At 44.6% G+C, this 19,737-nt stretch overlaps 1 protein-coding gene across 1 annotated transcript in view; it reads right to left on the bottom strand.

Moving 5' to 3' along the window:
* Window positions 1–2,468: 2,468 nt before the first annotated feature.
* The window catches only part of LOC124256378 (glutathione S-transferase A-like), a 30,778-nt gene continuing 13,509 nt past the window's right edge, over window positions 2,469–19,737 (bottom strand). The window contains exon 5 of the mRNA XM_046690380.1: window positions 2,469–3,570. Within this exon, the coding sequence (XP_046546336.1) occupies window positions 3,355–3,570 (216 nt within the window). The 3' untranslated portion in view covers window positions 2,469–3,354. The remainder of the gene's footprint in view (window positions 3,571–19,737) is intronic.

Genomic DNA, 19,737 nt, shown 5'->3' with positions numbered 1-19,737 from the left:
GTGAAAAGAGACACTACAAACAAGTATGGTTACACTAAATTCCAATTCCTTGTTTCATAAGAAAATGGTATTTACAAATTAATTTTAAGTTTAAACTTGTAAAAAAGTCGTACTTCTATATTTAATGTCGAGGTTTAGGCCGTACGTCGTTAACTAAGAAGTCACCGACTGCCCGTTTGAAGAGGTCGTACAATGATTCACAATTCATCTGGGTCACCGGTTACACCTGCTGTTATGTGTTCTATGTGCTTTTTTAGTATATTTTTGAAATGTACAATGTGATTGATATAATATCAAGTCCGTACCAGACCGCCAAACGTTTCTAGCGGCCGAGCCTCGTTTTGAGATTTCCACGATTTCCAGATTTCCGTTTGTCAGAGCACGCTGTACGACAGAGCACGCTTCACAACGTGTTTGCCAGGATTAGAAGGAGCGCAGTGTTGCAATATACCAGTGCTTAGATGTATCAAATAATACTGATTAATATTTATATATCCAGTTGAATGAGTTGGACTCAACTTTCTGGACTGGTTATTGTACTAAGTTGCGCAATAGGACGGAACCCAGTCAGCAGGAAACGAGACATTTGTGTAATCAATGTTTTGACTTGAAACTTTGGATAGAAACAAATATTTCCTTTCACATGGAAAAGGAGATCCAGTAAGATGTGAGATTCAGAACCTGAGGAAAACTAGACTGGCTTCATTTTAAGGCTTTAGCATTGAAGAAAGGGCTGGACGGAAGGGAACATACCGCGGTTCAGGGACTGTGAGACAGAGAAATGTTAAGCTGGTGGTCTTATCAGTCACATCGTCTCGGTCACGTTTAGAGGCCCTTGATATTAAGCACCTTCGTATTCATTAATACCTTCTGTATAAAGCTTGTTTGATAGGCATATTTAGAAGTTGGGTAATGATAAAGTAGCAATTGTATTGATTACACCTTCTTTAATATCTATATCTTGACGTATTGGTATAAATCATTATACCGTTAGCAAGCTATGTTTAAACACAAACTTGATAACTTTAACGTGAATCTATACAATTGCGGCTTCAACATATTTTTCTGCCGCTGAAGGAAGTCTTCTTGTTGGGGAGGGGCGTAGATACCATTATAAAAAAAGCCCCGGCTTACATGATTGTTGCTAAAATGGTTGGGCAAGACGTCAATACTATCGGAATTAAAAGCTTTGCAACCTATCGGGCGTACACGAAAAAATTGACTTGCTACGCGCCTGTCCGGGGTAGCCTGTTTTTTTCAGGGCAGTGTGTTCACTGATTGCAGCTGGGATTATCAGTTCAAATGTCAAGGACGAAAAGCAATGTGAGACAAGGCCAATGTCACTGTGACTAAAATATTACTGAACAGGGAGGTATAATCTACGGGAGATAACGATAGAAAATGAAATGGTCAAGTTGCCCTAACGCCCAAATACCATACCATAGAAAACTATCAGAGATACGGAACGATAGGGTAGGGCTGCGTTGTTTACATTGTCAGTGCCATGGAAAATGTACTGGATTTTCAACATTATGATGGAAACTTATTGGGATTGTGTATTTGTATGTAATTTTTGTGGCTCTTTCTAATTGAAGTTTGCAAATGTATTCCATAGTTTGGTAATTGGTAATTGGCTGTCTCCGGTAAGAATGTCACCGTAACGTTAAGGCGCGTGTGTGTGAAATATGATTCACGTTGGCAATCTATAAAATGTGTAGATACTACAGTCATGTTATAAAGTCACTATAAACAGAGAGTGTACGTTTTATTAAGATTCAAAATGCATACAAATCACAGGCGGATCCAGAAGGGGTAATGCAGAGGTGCGCACCCCCCGCCTTTTGTCCTGAAAGTTAATTAAATGACCATTGAAACTCTTTTGTCTCAGACCACTTTGGTAAACCCGCAGGTATAGGTGCTGATAAACCTTGAAACATAATCGGACCAAACCGAGATTCGAACCAACGTTCTTGCCAACCCAAGTGACGCAACTTTGAACAGAGAATGGCGGCGCCATCTTAGCCCAGAGAACCTCCACCGACTTGTGCTCCTTGTCGCTGAAGGTAATCTTCTTATTTCTTTTCTTCCAGAACCAACATGGGTTTCCAACAGGGAATGCTACCAGACCCCCAGTACAAACACATATTGGACGACATGTTTGAAACGCCCAGTCGATGTGTAGTTTCTCGTTACAGTGTCGAGAGAGACCTGTTACAGCGCTGTTGTCGGTGTGCGAGGGTTCAGCGAAGTGTGTCAGTCAAAAGGTCAAAGACGACAGGCAATGTCCCTCAAGAAAAATAATGAACCAAATTCTGTACAGAGAAAACTCACAACGGGTTGTGAGGAGGCCGCATTGTAAGGGAGGTAACTGTAGCGTTTCTTCAAGAGTCTCGCTTTGAATGTTGAAACCGCCTTTGAAATTGTTGTCGCTTGCGGATGAGGTGAACAATAATTTATCAACAGTTTAATTTTGTATAATAATTTATTACTCAGAGAAAAGAGGTATGACATGCGAATGTAAATGAAGTCCAAACCACATACGATTACGATCTTTTGAAAATATACTTCACTGCTCAAGTGGGGCTGTTGGGGAAAACCTTCGCTCTTCACGCCGAAGACCCGATTTCGAGTTCCCACATTCGTACAATGTGTGAAGCCCATTTCTTTTACAAAATCACTTTGTATCACTCACTCACTCATTCCTCAAGTCTCTGATTCACTATCGTTGTCACAGTTGCAGCCAGGAAGCAACTTTAAAAAATAAAGGGAAAGTTAAGTAATAGTTTATTGTAACAATGAAGGTACAATAGGTACAAGACTATCTGTAAAATATACTGATATATGCTAAGTATAGCGAAAAACGTGGATAGTAATATCTCAGGCTTATGATTGTTTTCGATTAAAAAACGTTGCTGCCACGGATGTCGTTCTTTGGTTCGGCATGAAGTGAGTGTGAACTTTGATAAAAACCTAAATCCGCTTCGACCAGTGAATTTAATATTTATTTCAACAATATTTGTGTCGCCCGTACCGTGGTATAGCAGACGTTATTGCACGCCCCGATTAAGGTTCATAGCTGGGGTGAATCGTGATTATGAACTAAAACGAAACTCTTCGTTTGATTCCACTAGTCCAACCATGTACCATATCAGAAAACGTTCGTGTGTTACCGTGATTTTTAGATCAGAGTTGATTGCAACGTAAAACCCAAAGCAATTCATACATGGATCTTGTCAAACATTTCGCTAAATATATGTACAATATGACTTTGAAGCCAAACTAAAGCTGTTGAATTAACAGCGTTGGATAATATGAGAAGCTGCAGCTTTTTGTCGCCATTCTCAACGACAGGTCCTAAATAGGTCTAAACATTGAAGTGTCAGCGGGCTTCTCAGCCCAGTGTGGCGGCCATGATGCTTTCACGGATGGTCTGTCCTTGACCTTGTCGTAGTAGGCACTAATAGCGGGGTATTTCGAGACATCAAGACCGAGTCTCACCCCGAAAGCGACATATGGGAAGAAGAAGACATCCGCCATGGTGAAGTTGCTGCCGACGACGTAGCCTCCGCTCTGTAGTGTGAAAGGCATTATCAGCATGATGGCAAGAACATTTTCGTCACCGTTTTCATCGGACACTTACGCATGACAAGGTGAGTGAGCGAGTTTAGTTTCACGCCGCACTCGGCAATGTTCCAGCTATATGGCGGCGGTCTATAAATAATCGAGTCTGGACCAGACAATCAAGTGATCAACAGCATGAGCATCGATCGACGTAAATTGGATACGATGATATGTGTCAACTGTCAACCAAATCAGCGAGCCTGACCACCCGATCCCGGTAGTCGCCTCTTATAATATACGACAAACATGGGTTACTGAAGACCGATCCTAATCCGGATCTCCACGGGTGAATCACACACCAGGTATGGGGGAATCATACACCAGGTATGGGGAATCATACATCAGGTATGGGGGAATCATACACCAGGTATGGGTGAATCATACATCAGGTATGGGTGAATCATACATCAGGTATGGGGGAATCATACACCAGGTATGGGGGAATCAAACACCAGGTATGGGGGAATCAAACACCAGGTATGGGGGAATCATACATCAGGTATGGGGAATCATACATCAGGTATGGGGAATCATACACATCAGGTATGGGGAATCATACATCAGGTATGGGGAATCAAACACCAGGTATGGGTGAATCATACACCAGGTATGGGTGAATCATACACCAGGTATGGGGGAATCAAACACCAGGTATGGGGGAATCATACACCAGGTATGGGGGAATCATACATCAGGTATTGGGGAATCAAACACCAGGTATTGGGGAATCAAACACCAAGTATGGGGAATCAAACATCAGGTATGGGGAATCAAACACCAGGTATGGGGGGAATCAACACCGGGATGGGGAATCACACATCAGGTATGAATCAATCATACACCAGTTATGGGAATCATACATCAGGTATGGGGATTCCAACAACAGGTAGTGGGGAATCAAACACCAGGTATGGGGGAATCATACACCAGGTATGGGGGAATCATACATCAGGTATGGGGGAATCATACATCAGGTATGGGGAATCATACACCAGGTATGGGGGAATCATACACCAGGTATGGGGGAATCATACATCAGGTATGGGGAATCACACACCAGGTATGGGGCAATCACACCAGGTATGGGGGAATCACACACCAGGTATGGGGGAATCACACACCAGGTATGGGGGAATCATACATCAGGTACTGGGGAATCACACACCAGGTATGGGGGAATCATACACCAGGTATGGGGGAGTCATACATCAGGTATGGGGGAGTCATACACCAGGTATTGGGGAATCATACATCAGGTATTGGGGAATCACACACCAGGTATGGGGGAATCATACACCAGGTATGGGGGAATCATACATCAGGTATTGGGGAATCATTCATCAGGTATGGAGGAATCACACACCAGGTATGGGGGAATCACACACCAGGTATGGGGGAATCATACACCAGGTATGGGGGAATCACACACCAGGTATGGGGGAATCACACACCAGGTATGGGGAATCATACATCAGGTATGGGGGAATCATACATCAGCCATGGGGGAATCCTACATCAGGTATGGGGGAATCACACACCAGGTATGGGGAATCAAACACCAGGTATGGGGAGTCATACATCAGGTATGGGGGAATCATACACCAGGTATGGGGGAATCAAACACCAGGTATGGGGGAATCATACACCAGGTATGGGGGATTCCAAATACAGGTATTGAGGAATCATACATCAGGTATTGGGGAATCATACATCAGGTATGGGGGTTCCAACAACAGGTTTGGGGAATCATACATCAGGTATGGGGAATCACACACCAGGTATGGGGAATCAAACACCAGGTATGGGGGGCCATACATCAGGTATGGGGAATCATACACCAGGTATGGGGGAATCAAACACCAGGTATGGGGAATCATACACCAGGTATTGGGGATTCAAAATACAGGTATTGGGGAATCATACACCAGGTATTGGGGATCATACATCAGGTATGGGGATTCCAACAACAGGTATGGGGAGTTCAAATACAGGTATTGAGGAATCATACATCAGGTATTGGGGAATCATACAACAGGTATGGGGAGTTCCAAATACAGGTATTGAGGAATCATACATCAGGTATTGGGGAATCATACATCAGGTATGGGGATTCCAACAACAGGTTTTGGGGAATCATACATCAGGTATGGGGAATCATACACCAGGTATGGGGGAATCAAACAACATGTATGGGAAATCAAACACCAGGTACGAGGGGAATCATGCACCAGGTATGGGGGAATCAAGACAAGAACATGTATTGGGAATCAAACAACATGTATGGGGGAATCAAACATCAGGTATTGGGGAATCAAACACCAGGTATTGGGGAATCAAACACCAAGTATGGGAACCAAACATCAGGTATTGGGGAATCAAACACCAGGTATGGGGATTCCAACAACAGGTATTGGGAATCACACATCAGGTATGGGGAATCATACACCAGTTATGGGGGAATCATACATCAGGTATGGGGGATTCCAACAACAGGTAGTGGGGAATCATACACCAGGTATAGGGGAATCATACACCAGGTATGGGGAATCAAACAACATGTATGGAAATCAAACACCAGGTATTGGGGAATCAAACATCAGGTACAGAGGGAATCATGCACCAGGTATGGGGAATCAAACATCAGGTACAGGGGAATCATGCACCAGGTATTGGGAATCAAACAACAACAGGTATTGGGGAATCAAACAACATGTATGGGGAATCAAACACCAGGTATTGGGGAATCAAACACCAAGTATGGAACCAAACATCAGGTATTGGGGAATCAAACACCAGGTATGGGGGATTCCAACAACAGGTATTGGGGAATCACACATCAGGTATGGGGGAATCATACACCAGTTATGGGAATCATACATCAGGTATGGGGATTCCAACAACAGGTAGTGGGGAATCATACATCAGGTATGGGGGAATCATACATCAGGGTATGGGGGAGTCCAACAACAGGTATTGGGGAATCAAACAACATCAGGTATGGGGAATCAAACAACAACAGGTATGGGGAATCAAACAACATGTATGGGGAATCAAACACCAGGTATGGGGAATCAAACATCAGGTATGGGGAATCATACACCAGGTATGGGTGAATCAAACAACATGTATTGGGGAATCAAACAACAGGTATTGGGGAGTCAAACACCAGATATTGGGGAACCAAACAACAGGTATTGGGGAATCAAACAACAGGTATGGGGAATCAAACAACAGGTATTGGGGGAATCAAACACCAGGTATGGGGAATCATACATCAGGTATGGGGAGTCCAACAACAGGTGTGGGGAATCAAACAACAGGTATGGGAATCAAACACCAGGTATTGGGGAATCATACACCAGGTATGGGGGAATCAAACAACAACAGGTATGGGGAATCAAACAACAACAGGTGTTTGTGGGAATCAAACAACATGTATGGGGGAATCAAACACCAGGTATTGGGAATCAAACAACAGGTATTGAGGGAATCAAACACCAGGTGTTGGGAATCATACATCAGGTATTGGGAATCAAACAACAGGTATGGGGAATCAAACACCAGGTATGGGGGTACATCAGGTATTGGGGAATCATTCATCAGGTATGGAGGAATCACACATCAGGTATGGGGAATCACCAGGTATGGGGGAATCATACACCAGGTATGGGGGAATCACACACACCAGGTAATGGGGAATCACACACCAGGTATGGGGTAATCATACATCAGGTATGGGAGTCATACATCAGGTATGGGGGAATCATACACAACAGGTATGGGGGAATCAAACACCAGGTATGGGGGTCATACAACAGGTAGGTCATTGGGGGAATCATACATCAGGTATGGGGATTCCAACAACAGGTTTGGGAATCATACATCAGGTATGGGGGAATCATACACCAGGTATGGGGGAATCAAACAACAGGTATGGGAAATCAAACACCAGGTATTGGGGAATCAGGGAACATCAGGTATGGGGGAATCATAAACCAACAGGTATTGGAATCATACACCATGTATGGGGAATCAAACATCAGGTATTGGGGAATCAAACACCAGGTATTGGGGAATCAAACATCAGGTATGGGGGAATCAAACATCAGGTATTGGGGAATCAAACATCAGGTATGGGGAATCAAACAACAGGTATTGGGAATCACACATCAGGTATGGGGAATCATACACCAGGTATGGGGAATCATACATCAGGTATGGGGAATCATACAACAGGTAGTGGGAATCATACACCAGGTATGGGGGAATCATACACCAGGTATGGGGGAATCAAACAACAGGTATGGGGAATCAAACACCAGGTATTGGGGGAATCAAACATCAGGTATGGGGGAATCATACACCAGGTATGGGGGAATCAGAACATCAGGTACGGGGAATCATACACCAGGTGGGGAATCAAACAACAACAGGTATTGGGGAATCAAACAACATGTATGGGGGAATCAAACACCAGGTATGGGGAATCAAACACCAGGTATGGGAATCAAACATCAGGTATTGGGGAATCAAACACCAGGTATGGGGGATTCAACAACAGGTATGGGGGTACATCAGGTATGGGGAATCATACACCAGTTATGGGGGAATCATACATCAGGTATGGGGATTCCAACAACAGGTAGTGGGGAATCATACATCAGGTATGGGGGAATCCATACACCAGGTATGGGGAGTCCAACAACAGGTATTGGGGAATCAACAACATCAGGTATGGGGAATCAAACAACAACAGGTATGGGGGAATCAAACAACATGTATGGGAATCAAACACCAGGTATTGGGGAATCAAACATCAGGTATGGGGAATCATACACCAGGTATGGGTGAATCAAACAACATGTATTGGGGAATCAAACAACAGGTATTGGGAGTCAAACACCAGATGTTGGGGAACCAAACAACAGGTATTGGGGAATCAAACAACAGGTATGGGGAATCAAACAACAGGTATTGGGGAATCCAGAACACCCAGGTATGGGGAATCATACATCAGGTATGGGGGAGTCCAACAACAGGTATTGGGGGAATCAAACAACAGGTATGGGGAATCAAACAACAGGGTGGGGGAATCATACACCAGGTATGGGGAATCAAACAACAACAGGTATGGGGGAATCAAACAACAACAGGTATGGGAATCAAACCAACATGTATGGGGGAATCAAACACCAGGTGTTGGGGGAATCAAACAGCAGGTATTGGGAATCAAACACCAGGTATGGGAATCAAACATCAGGTATTGGGGAATCAAACAACAGGTATGGGGAATCAAGACAACAGGTATGGGGGAATCAAACACCAGGTATGGGGAACCAAACATCAGGTATTGGGGAATCAAACAACAGGTATTGGGGAACCAAACATCAGTTGGGGAATCATACATCAGGTATGGGGAACCAAACATCCAGGTATTTGGGGAATCCACACACCAGGTATTGGGAATCATACATCAGGTATGGGGAATCATACACCAGGTATGGGGAATCACACACCAGGTATGGGGAATCACACATCAGGTATGGGGAATCAAACAACAGGTATTGGGGAATCAAACATCAGGTATGGGGGAATCAAACACACCAGGTATGGGGAATCACCAAGGTATGGGGAACAAACATCGGGTATGGGGGAATCAAACATCAGGTATGGGGAATCAAACACCAGGTATGGGGGAATCACACACCAGGTATGATCATACATCAGAATCATACATCAGGTATGGGGGATTCCAACAACAGGTAGTGGGGAATCATACATCAGGTATGGGGAATCATACATCAGGGTATGGGGAGTCATACACACAGGTATTGGGGGAATCAAACAACATCAGGTATGGGGAATCAAGCAGCAACAGGTATGGGGGAATCAAACACCAGGTATGGGGAATCAAACACCAGGTATGGGAATCAAACATCAGGTATGGGGGAATCATACACCAGGTATGGGGGAATCAAACAACATGTATTGGGGAATCAAACAACAGGTGTTGGGGAGTCAAACACCAGGTATTGGGGAATCAAACACCAGGTATGTGGGGAATCAAACAACAGGTATGGGGAATCAAACAACAGGTATTGGGGGAATCAAACAACCAGGTATGGGGGAATCATACATCATGGGTATGGGGAATCCAACACCAGGTATGGGGGAATCATACACCAGGTATGGGGAATCATACACCAGGTATGGGGGAATCACAACAACAGGTATGGGGGAATCAAACACAACAGGTATGGGGGAATCAAACAACAGGTATGGGGGAATCAAACACCAGGTATTGGGGAATCAAACACCAGGTATTGGGGAATCAAACACACCAGGTATTGGGGAATCATCATCAGGTATTTGGGAATCACACACCAGGTATGGGGAATCATACACCAGGTATGGGGAATCATACATCAGGTATTGGGGAATCATTCATCAGGTATGGAGGAATCACACACCAGGTATGGGGGAATCACACACCAGGTATGGGGAATCATACACCAGGTATGGGGAATCACACACCAGGTATGGGGAATCACACCAGGTATGGGGTAATCATACATCAGGTAGGGAGAGTCATACATCAGGTATGGGAATCATACACCAGGTATGGGGAATCAAACACCAGGTATGGGGGAATCATACACCAGGTATTGGGGAATCATACATCAGGTATGGGGGATTCCAACAACAGGTTTTGGGGAATCATACATCAGGTATTGGGGAATCATACACCAGGTATGGGGGAATCAAACAACATGTATGGAAATCAAACACCAGGTACAGGGGAATCATGCACCAGGTATATGGGGGAATCAAACAAGAACAGGTATTGGGAATCAAACACCATGTATGGGGGAATCAAACATCAGGTATTGGGAATCAAACACCAGGTATTGGGAATCAAACACCAAGTATGGGGAACCAAACATCAGGTATTGGGGAATCAAACACCAGGTATGGGGGATTCCAACAGGTATTGCAATAGGGGAATCACTTGCATCAGGTATGGGGGAATCATACACCAGTTATGGGAATCATACATCAGGTATGGGGGATTCCAACAACAGGTAGTGGGGAATCATACACCAGGTATGGGGAATCATACACCAGGTATGGGGGAATCAAACAACATGTATGGGGAATCAAACACCAGGTTGGGGAATCAAACATCAGGTGCAGGGGAATCATGCACCAGGTATGGGAATCAAACATCAGGTACGGGGAATCATGCACCAGGTATGGGGAATCAAACAACAACAGGTATTGGGGAATCAAACAACATGTATGGGGAATCAAACACCAGGTATTGGGGAATCAAACACCAGAAGTATGGGGAACCAAACATCAGGTATTGGGGAATCAAAGCACCAGGTATGGGGGATTCCAACAACAGGTATTGGGGAATCACACATCAGGTATGGGAATCATACACCAGTTATGGGGAATCATACATCAGGTATGGGGATTCCAACAACAGGTAGTGGGAATCATACATCAGGTATGGGAATCATACATCAGGGTGGGGAGTCAACAACAGGTATTGGGAATCAAACAACATCAGGTATGGGGAATCAAACAACAACAGGTATGGGGAATCAAACAACATGTATGGGGGAATCAAACACCAGGTATTGGGGAATCAAACATCGGGTATGGGGAATCATACACCAGGTATGGGTGAATCAAACAACATGTATTGGGGGAATCAAACAACAGGTATTGGAGTCAAACACCAGATATTGGGGAACCAAACAACAGGTATTGGGGAATCAAACAACAGGTATGGGAATCAAACAACAGGTATTGGGAATCAAACACCAGGTATGGGGAATCATACATCAGGTATGGGGGAGTCCAGCTTAACAGGTATTGGGGGAATCAAACAACAGGTATGGGGGGAATCAAACAACAGGTATTGGGGAATCATACACCAGGTATGGGGGAATCAAACAACAACAGGTATGGGGGAATCAAACAACAACAACAGGGGTATGGGAATCAAACAACATGTATGGGGGAATCAAACACCAGGTATTGGGGAATCAAACAACAGGTATTGAGGGAATCAAACACCAGGTATGGGGAACCAAACATCAGGTATTGGGGAATCAAACAACAGGTATGGGGAATCAAACAACAGGTATGGGAATCAAACACCAGGTATGGGAACCAAACATCAGGTATTGGGGAATCAAACAACAGGTATTGGGGAACCAAACATCAGTTATTGGGGAATCATACATCAGGTATGGGAACCAAACATCAGGTATTGGGGAATCACACACACAGGTATTGGGGAATCATACATCAGGTATGGGGGAATCACACACCAGGTATGGGAATCACACACCAGGTATGGGGAATCATACATCAGGTATGGGGGACTCAACAACAGGTATTGGGGAATCAAACAACAGGTATGGGGGAATCAAACAACAGGTATGGAGACAATCATACACCAGTTATGGGGGAATCAAACACCAGGTATGGGGGATTCCAACAACAGGTATTGGGGAATCATACATCACGTATGGGGAATCATACACCAGGTATTGGGGAATCATACACCAGGTATGGGGATTCAAACAACAGGTATTGAGGAATCATACATCAGGTATGGGAATCATACATCAGGTATGGGAGTCATACACCAGGTATTGGGGAATCATACATCAGGTATGGGGAATCATACACCAGGTATGGGGAATCAAACAACATGTATGGGGCAATCATACACCAGGTATTGGGGAATCAAAGATCAGGTACAGGGAATCATGCACACACCAGGTATGGGAATCAAGCAACAACAGGTATGGGGAATCAAACAACATGTAGGGGTGAATCAAACACCAGGTATTGGGAATCAAACACCAGGTATTGGGGAATCAAACACCAGGTATGGGGGTTCCAACAACAGGTATGGGAATCATACACCAGTTATGGGGAATCATACATAAGGTATGGGGAGTTCCAAGCAACAGGTAGTGGGGAATCATACATCAGGTATGGAGGAATCATACACCAGGTATGGGGGAATCAAACATCAGGTATGGGGGAATCAAACAACATCAGGTATGGGGGGAATCAAACAACAACAGGTATGGGGGAATCAAACAACATGTATGGGAATCAAACACCAGGTATTGGGGAATCAAACATCAGGTATGGGGGAATCATACACACCAGGTATGGGGCAATCAAACAACATGTATTGGGGGAATCAAACAACAGGTATTAGGGGGAGTCAAACACCAGATGTTGGGGAACCAAACAGGTATTGGGGAATCAAACAACAGGTATGGGAATCAAACAGAAAAGCAGGTATTGGGGAATCAAACACCAGGTAGGAGATCATGCATCAGGTATGGGGGAGTCCAACAACAGGTATTGGGGAATCAAACAACAGGTATGGGGGAATCAAACAACAGGTATTGGGGGAATCATACACCTGGTATGGGCAGAATCAAACAACAGCAGGGATGGGGGAATCAAACAACAGCAGGTATGGGGGAATCAAACAACATGTATGGGGGAATCAAACACCAGGTATTGGGGAATCAGACAACAGGTATTGGGGAACCAAACATCAGGTATTGGGGGAATCAAACAACAGGTATGGGGAATCAAACAACAGGTATTGAGGAATCAAACACCAGGTATGGCGGAATCATACACCAGGTATGGGAATCATACACCAGGTATGAGGATTCCAACAACAGGTATGGGGAATCATACATCAGGTATGGGTGAATCATACACCAGGTATGGGGGATTCCAACAACAGGTATTGGGGAATCATACATCAGGTATGGGGGAATCATACACCAGGTAAGGGGGAATCAAACAACAACAGGTATGGGGGAATCAAACAACATGTATTGGGGAATCAAACACCATGTATTGGGGAATCAAACAACAGGTATTGGGGAATCAAACACCAGGTATGGGGGAACCAAACATCAGGTATTGGGGAATCAAACACCAAGTATGGGGGAATCATACATCACGTATGGGGGAGTCCAACAACAGGTATGGGGGAAAGAAAAAACACCAGGTATGGGTGAATCAAACACCAGGTATGGGGGAATCAAACAACATGTAGGGGGTGAATCAAACACCAGGTATTGGGGAATCAAACACCAGGTATTGGGGAATCAAACACCAGGTATGGGGGATTCCAACAACAGGTATGGGAATCATACACCAGTTATGGGAATCATGCATAAGGTATGGGGGATTCCAACAACAGGTAGTGGGGAATCATACATCAGGTATGGAGGAATCATACACCAGGTATGGGAGGGAATCAAACATCAGGTATGGGAATCAAACAACATCAGGTATGGGGAATCAAACAACAACAGGTATGGGGAATCAAACAACATGTATGGGAATCAAACACCAGGTATTGGGGAATCAAACATCAGGTATGGGGGAATCATACACCAGGTATGGGGCAATCAAACAACATGTATTGGGGAATCAAACAACAGGTATTGGGAGTCAAACACCAGATGTTGGGGAACCAAACAACAGGTATTGGGGAATCAAACAACAGGTATGGGGGAATCAAACAACAGGTATTGGGGGAATCAAACACCAGGTATGGGGAATCATACATCAGGTATGGGGAGTCCAACAACAGGTATTGGGGAATCAAACAACAGGTATGGGGAATCAAACAACAGGTATTGGGGAATCATGCACCTGGTATGGGCGAATCAAACAACAACAGGGATGGGGGAATCAAACAACAGCAGGTATGGGGGAATCAAACAACATGTATGGGAATCAAACACCAGGTATTGGGGAATCAGACAACAGGTATTGGGGAACCAAACATCAGGTATTGGGGAATCAAACAACAGGTATGGGGGAATCAAACAACAGGTATTGAGGAATCAAACACCAGGTATGGCGGAATCATACACACCAGGTATGGGGGAATCATACACACCAGGTATGAGGGATTCCAACAACAGGTATTGGGGAATCATACATCAGGTATGGGTGAATCATACATCAGGTATGGGTGATTCCAACAACAGGTATTGGGGAATCATACATCAGGTATGGGGAATCATACACCAGGTAAGGGGGAATCAAACAACAACAGGTATGGGGGAATCAAACAACATGTATTGGGGAATCAAACACCATGTATTGGGGAATGAAACAACAGGTATTGGGGAATCAAACACCAGGTATGGGGGAACCAAACATCAGGTATTGGGGAATCAAACACCAAGTATGGGGGAATCATACATCACGTATGGGGGAGTCCAACAACAGGTATGGGGGAAGAAAAACACCAGGTATGGGTGAATCAAACACCAGGTATGGGTGAATCAAACACCAGGTATTGTGGAATCAAACAACAGGTATGGGGGAATCAAACAACAGGTATGGGAATCATGCACCAGGTATGGGTGAATCAAACAACAACAGGTATTGGGAATCAAACAACATGTATGGGAATCAAACACCAGGTATTGGGGGAATCAAACACCAAGTATGGGGAACCAAACATCAGGTATGGGGAATCAAACACCAGGTATGGGGGATTCCAACAACAGGTATTGGGGAATCACACATCAGGTATGGGAATCATACACCAGTTATGGGAATCATACATCAGGTATGGGGATTCCAACAACAGGTAGTGGGGAATCATACATCAGGTATGGGGGAATCATACATCAGGTATGGGGAGTCCAACAACAGGTATTGGGGAATCAAACATCAGGTATTGGGAATCAAACAGCATCAGGTATGGGGGAATCAAACAACAACAGGTATGGGGAATCAAACAACATGTATGGGGAATCAAGCACCAGGTATGGGGGAATCAAACATCAGGTATGGGAATCATACACCAGGTATGGGTGAATCAAACAAGCATGTATTGGGGAATCAAACAACAGGTATTGGGAGTCAAACACCAGATATTGGGGAACCAAACAACAGGTATTGGGAATCAAACAACAGGTATGGGGAATCAAACAACAGGTATTGGGGAATCAAACACCAGGTATGGGGGAATCATACATCAGGTATGGGGGAGTCCAACAACAGGTATTGGGGGAATCAAACAACAGGTATGGGAATCAAACAGCAGGTATTGGGGAATCATACACCAGGTATGGGGGAATCAAACAACAACAGGTATGGGGGAATCAAGCAACAACAGGTATGGGGAATCAAACAACATGTATGGGAATCAAACACCAGGTATTGGGGAATCAAACAGCAGGTATTGAGGAATCAAACACCAGGTATGGGGGACCAAACATCAGGTACAGAGGAATCATGCACCAGGTATGGGGGAATCAAACATCAGGTACAGGGGAATCATGCACCAGGTATGGGGGAATCAAACAACAGGTATGGGGAATCATGCACCAGGTATGGGGAATCAAACAACAACAGGTATTGGGGGAATCAAACAACATGTATGGGAATCAAACATCAGGTATTGGGGAATCAAACACCAGGTATTGGGGAATCAAACACCAAGTATGGAGACCAAACATCAGGTATTGGGAATCAAACACCAGGTATGGGGGATTCCAACAACAGGTATTGGGGAATCACACATCAGGTATGGGGGAATCATACACCAGTTATGGGGAATCATACATCAGGTATGGGGGATTCCAACAACAGGTAGTGGGGAATCATACATCAGGTATGGGGGAATCATACACCAGGTATGGGGGAATCAAACAAAATGTATGGGGAAATCAAACACCAGGTATTGGGGAATTAAACATCAGGTACGAGGGAATCATGCACCAGGTATGGGGGAATCAAACATCAGGTACAGGGAATCATGCACCAGGTATGGGGGAATCAAACAACAACAGGTATTGGGGAATCAAACAACATGTATGGGGAATCAAACACCGGGTTTGGGGAATCAAACACCAAGTATGGGGGAACCAAACATCAGGTATTGGGGAATCAAACACCAGGTATGGGGGATTCCAACAACAGGTATTGGGGAATCACACATCAGGTATGGGGGAATCATACACCAGTTATGGGGAATCATACATCAGGTATGGGGATTCCAACAACAGGTAGTGGGGAATCATACATCAGGTATGGGGGAATCATACATCAGGTATGGGGGAGTCAACAACAGGTATTGGGGGAATCAAACAACAGGTATGGGGAATCAAACACCAGGTATGGGGGAACCAAACATCAGGTATTGGGGAATCAAACAACAGGTATGGGGAACCAAACATCAGGTATTGGGAATCATACACCAGGTATGGGGGAACCAAACATCAGGTATTGGGGAATCACACACCAGGTATTGGGGAATCATACATCAGGTATGGGGAATCACACACCAGGTATGGGGAATCACACACACCAGGTATGGGGGAATCATACATCAGGTATGGGGGACTCCAACAACAGGTATTGGGGAATCAAACAACAGGTATGGGGAATCAAACAACAGGTATGGGGCAATCATACACCAGTTATGGGGGAATCAACACACCAGGTATGGGGGATTCCAACAACAGGTATTGGGGAATCATACATCAGGTATGGGGAATCATACACCAGGTATTGGGGAATCATACACCAGGTATGGGGATTCAAACAACAGGTATTGAGGAATCATACATCAGGTATGGGGAATCATACATCAGGTATGGGGAGTCATACACCAGGTATTGGGGAATCATACATCAGGTATGGGGAATCATACACCAGGTATGGGGGAATCAAACAACATGTATGGGGCAATCATACACCAGGTATTGGGGAATCAAAGATCAAAGGTACGGGGAATCATACACCAGGTATGGGGAATCAAGCAACAACAGGTATGGGAATCAAACAACATGTAAAGGGGTGAATCAAACACCGGGTATGGGGGAATCAAACACCAGGTATTGGGGAATCAAACACCAGGGTATGGGGATTCCAGCAACAGGTATGGGGGAATCATACACCAGTTATGGGGAATCATACATAAGGTATGGGGATTCCAACAACAGGTAGTGGGGAATCATACATCAGGTATGGAGGAATCATACACCAGGTATGGGGAATCAAACATCAGGTATGGGAATCACACAACATCAGGTATGGGGAATCAAACAACAACAGGTATGGGGGAATCAAACAACATGTATGGGGGAATCAAACACCAGGTATTGGGGAATCAAACATCAGGTATGGGGAATCATACACCAGGTATGGGGCAATCAAACAACATGTATTGGGGAATCAAACAGCAGGTATTGGGAGTCAAACATACAGATATTGGGGGAATCAAACAACAGGTATTGGGGAATCAAACACACAGGTATGGGGGAATCAAACAGCAGCAGGTATGGGAATCAAACAACATGTATGGGGAATCAAACAGCGGGTATTGGGAATCAGACAACAGGTATTGGGGAACCAAACATCAGGTATTGGGGAATCAAACAACAGGTATGGGGAATCCAAACAACAGGTATTGAGAATCAAACACCAGGTATGGCGGAATCATACACCAGGTATGTATGGGGAATCATACACACACCAGGTATGAGGGGATTCCAACAACAGGTATTGGGGAATCATACATCAGGTATGGAGTGAATCATACATCAGGTATGTGAGGGATTCCAACAGCAGGTATTGAGGGAATCATACATCAGGTATGGGGAATCATACACCAGGTAAGGGGGAATCAAACAACTTAACAGGTATGGGGAATCAAACAACATGTATTGGGAATCAAACACCATGTATTGGGGAATCAAACAACAGGTATTGGGAATCAAACACCAGGGTATGGGAACCAAACATCAGGTATTGGGGGAATCAAACACCAAGTATGGGAATCATACATCACGTATGGGAGTCCAACAACAGGTATGGGGAAGAAAAACACCAGGTATGGGTGAATCAAACACCAGGTATGGGTGAATCAAACACCAGGTATTGTGGAATCAAACAGCAGGTATGGGGGGAATCAAACAACAGGTATGGGAATCATGCACCAGGTATGGGTGAATCAGAGCAACAACAGGTATTGGGAATCAAACAACATGCATGGGGAATCAAACACCAGGTATTGGGAATCAAACACCAAAGTATCTGGGAACCAAACATCAGGTATTGGGGAATCAAACACGGGTATGGGGGAGTTCAGCAGCAGGTGATGGGGAATCACACATCAGGTATGGGGGAATCATACACCAGTTATGGGGAATCATACATCGGGTACATGGGGGATTCCAACAACAGGTAGTGGGGGAATCATACATCAGGTATGGGGAGATCATACATCAGGTATGGGGGAGTCCAACAACAGGTATTGGGGAATCAAACATCAGGTATTGGGAATCAAAACAACATCGGGTATGGGAATCAAACAACAACAGGTATGGGGGTCAGGCATGGGTATAAAATCATACACCAGGCATGTGGGTGAATCAGAGCAACATGTATTGGGGAATCAAACAACAGGTATTGGGAGTCAAACTACCAGATATTGGGGAACCAAACAACAGTGATGAGAATCAAACTAACAGGTGTGCGGGAATCAAACAACAGGTATTGGGGAATCAAACACCAGGTATGGGAATCATACATCAGGTATGGGGAGTCCAACAAGCAAGGTATTGGGGAATCAAACAACAGGTATGGGAATCAAACAACAGGTGTGGGGGAATCACTGCACCAGGTGTGGGGGAATCAAACAACAACAGGTATGGGGAATCAAACAACAACAGGTATGGGAATCAAACATGCATGTGTGGGAATCAAAACACCAGGTATTGGGGAATCAAACAGCAGGTGTGAGAGGTCAAACACCAGGTATGGAACCAAACATCAGGTACAGGGAATCATGCACCAGGTATGGGGGAATCAAACATCAGGTACAGGGGAATCATGCACCAGGTGGGGAATCAAACAACAGGTATGGGAATCATGCACCAGGTATGGGGGAATCAAACAACAACAGGTATTGGGAATCAAGACAACATGTATGGGGAATCAAACATCAGGTATTGGGGAATCAAACACCAGGTATTGGGAATCAAACACACCAAGTATGGGGGACAAACATCAGGTATTGGG

Source organism: Haliotis rubra, unplaced genomic scaffold (genome assembly GCF_003918875.1).
Source record: "Haliotis rubra isolate DU_JTF1 unplaced genomic scaffold, ASM391887v1 Scf626, whole genome shotgun sequence".
NCBI lineage: Eukaryota > Metazoa > Mollusca > Gastropoda > Lepetellida > Haliotidae > Haliotis > Haliotis rubra.
Note: the sequence above shows the minus strand (reverse complement) of the source record. Positions and strands in the feature narration are given on the sequence as shown.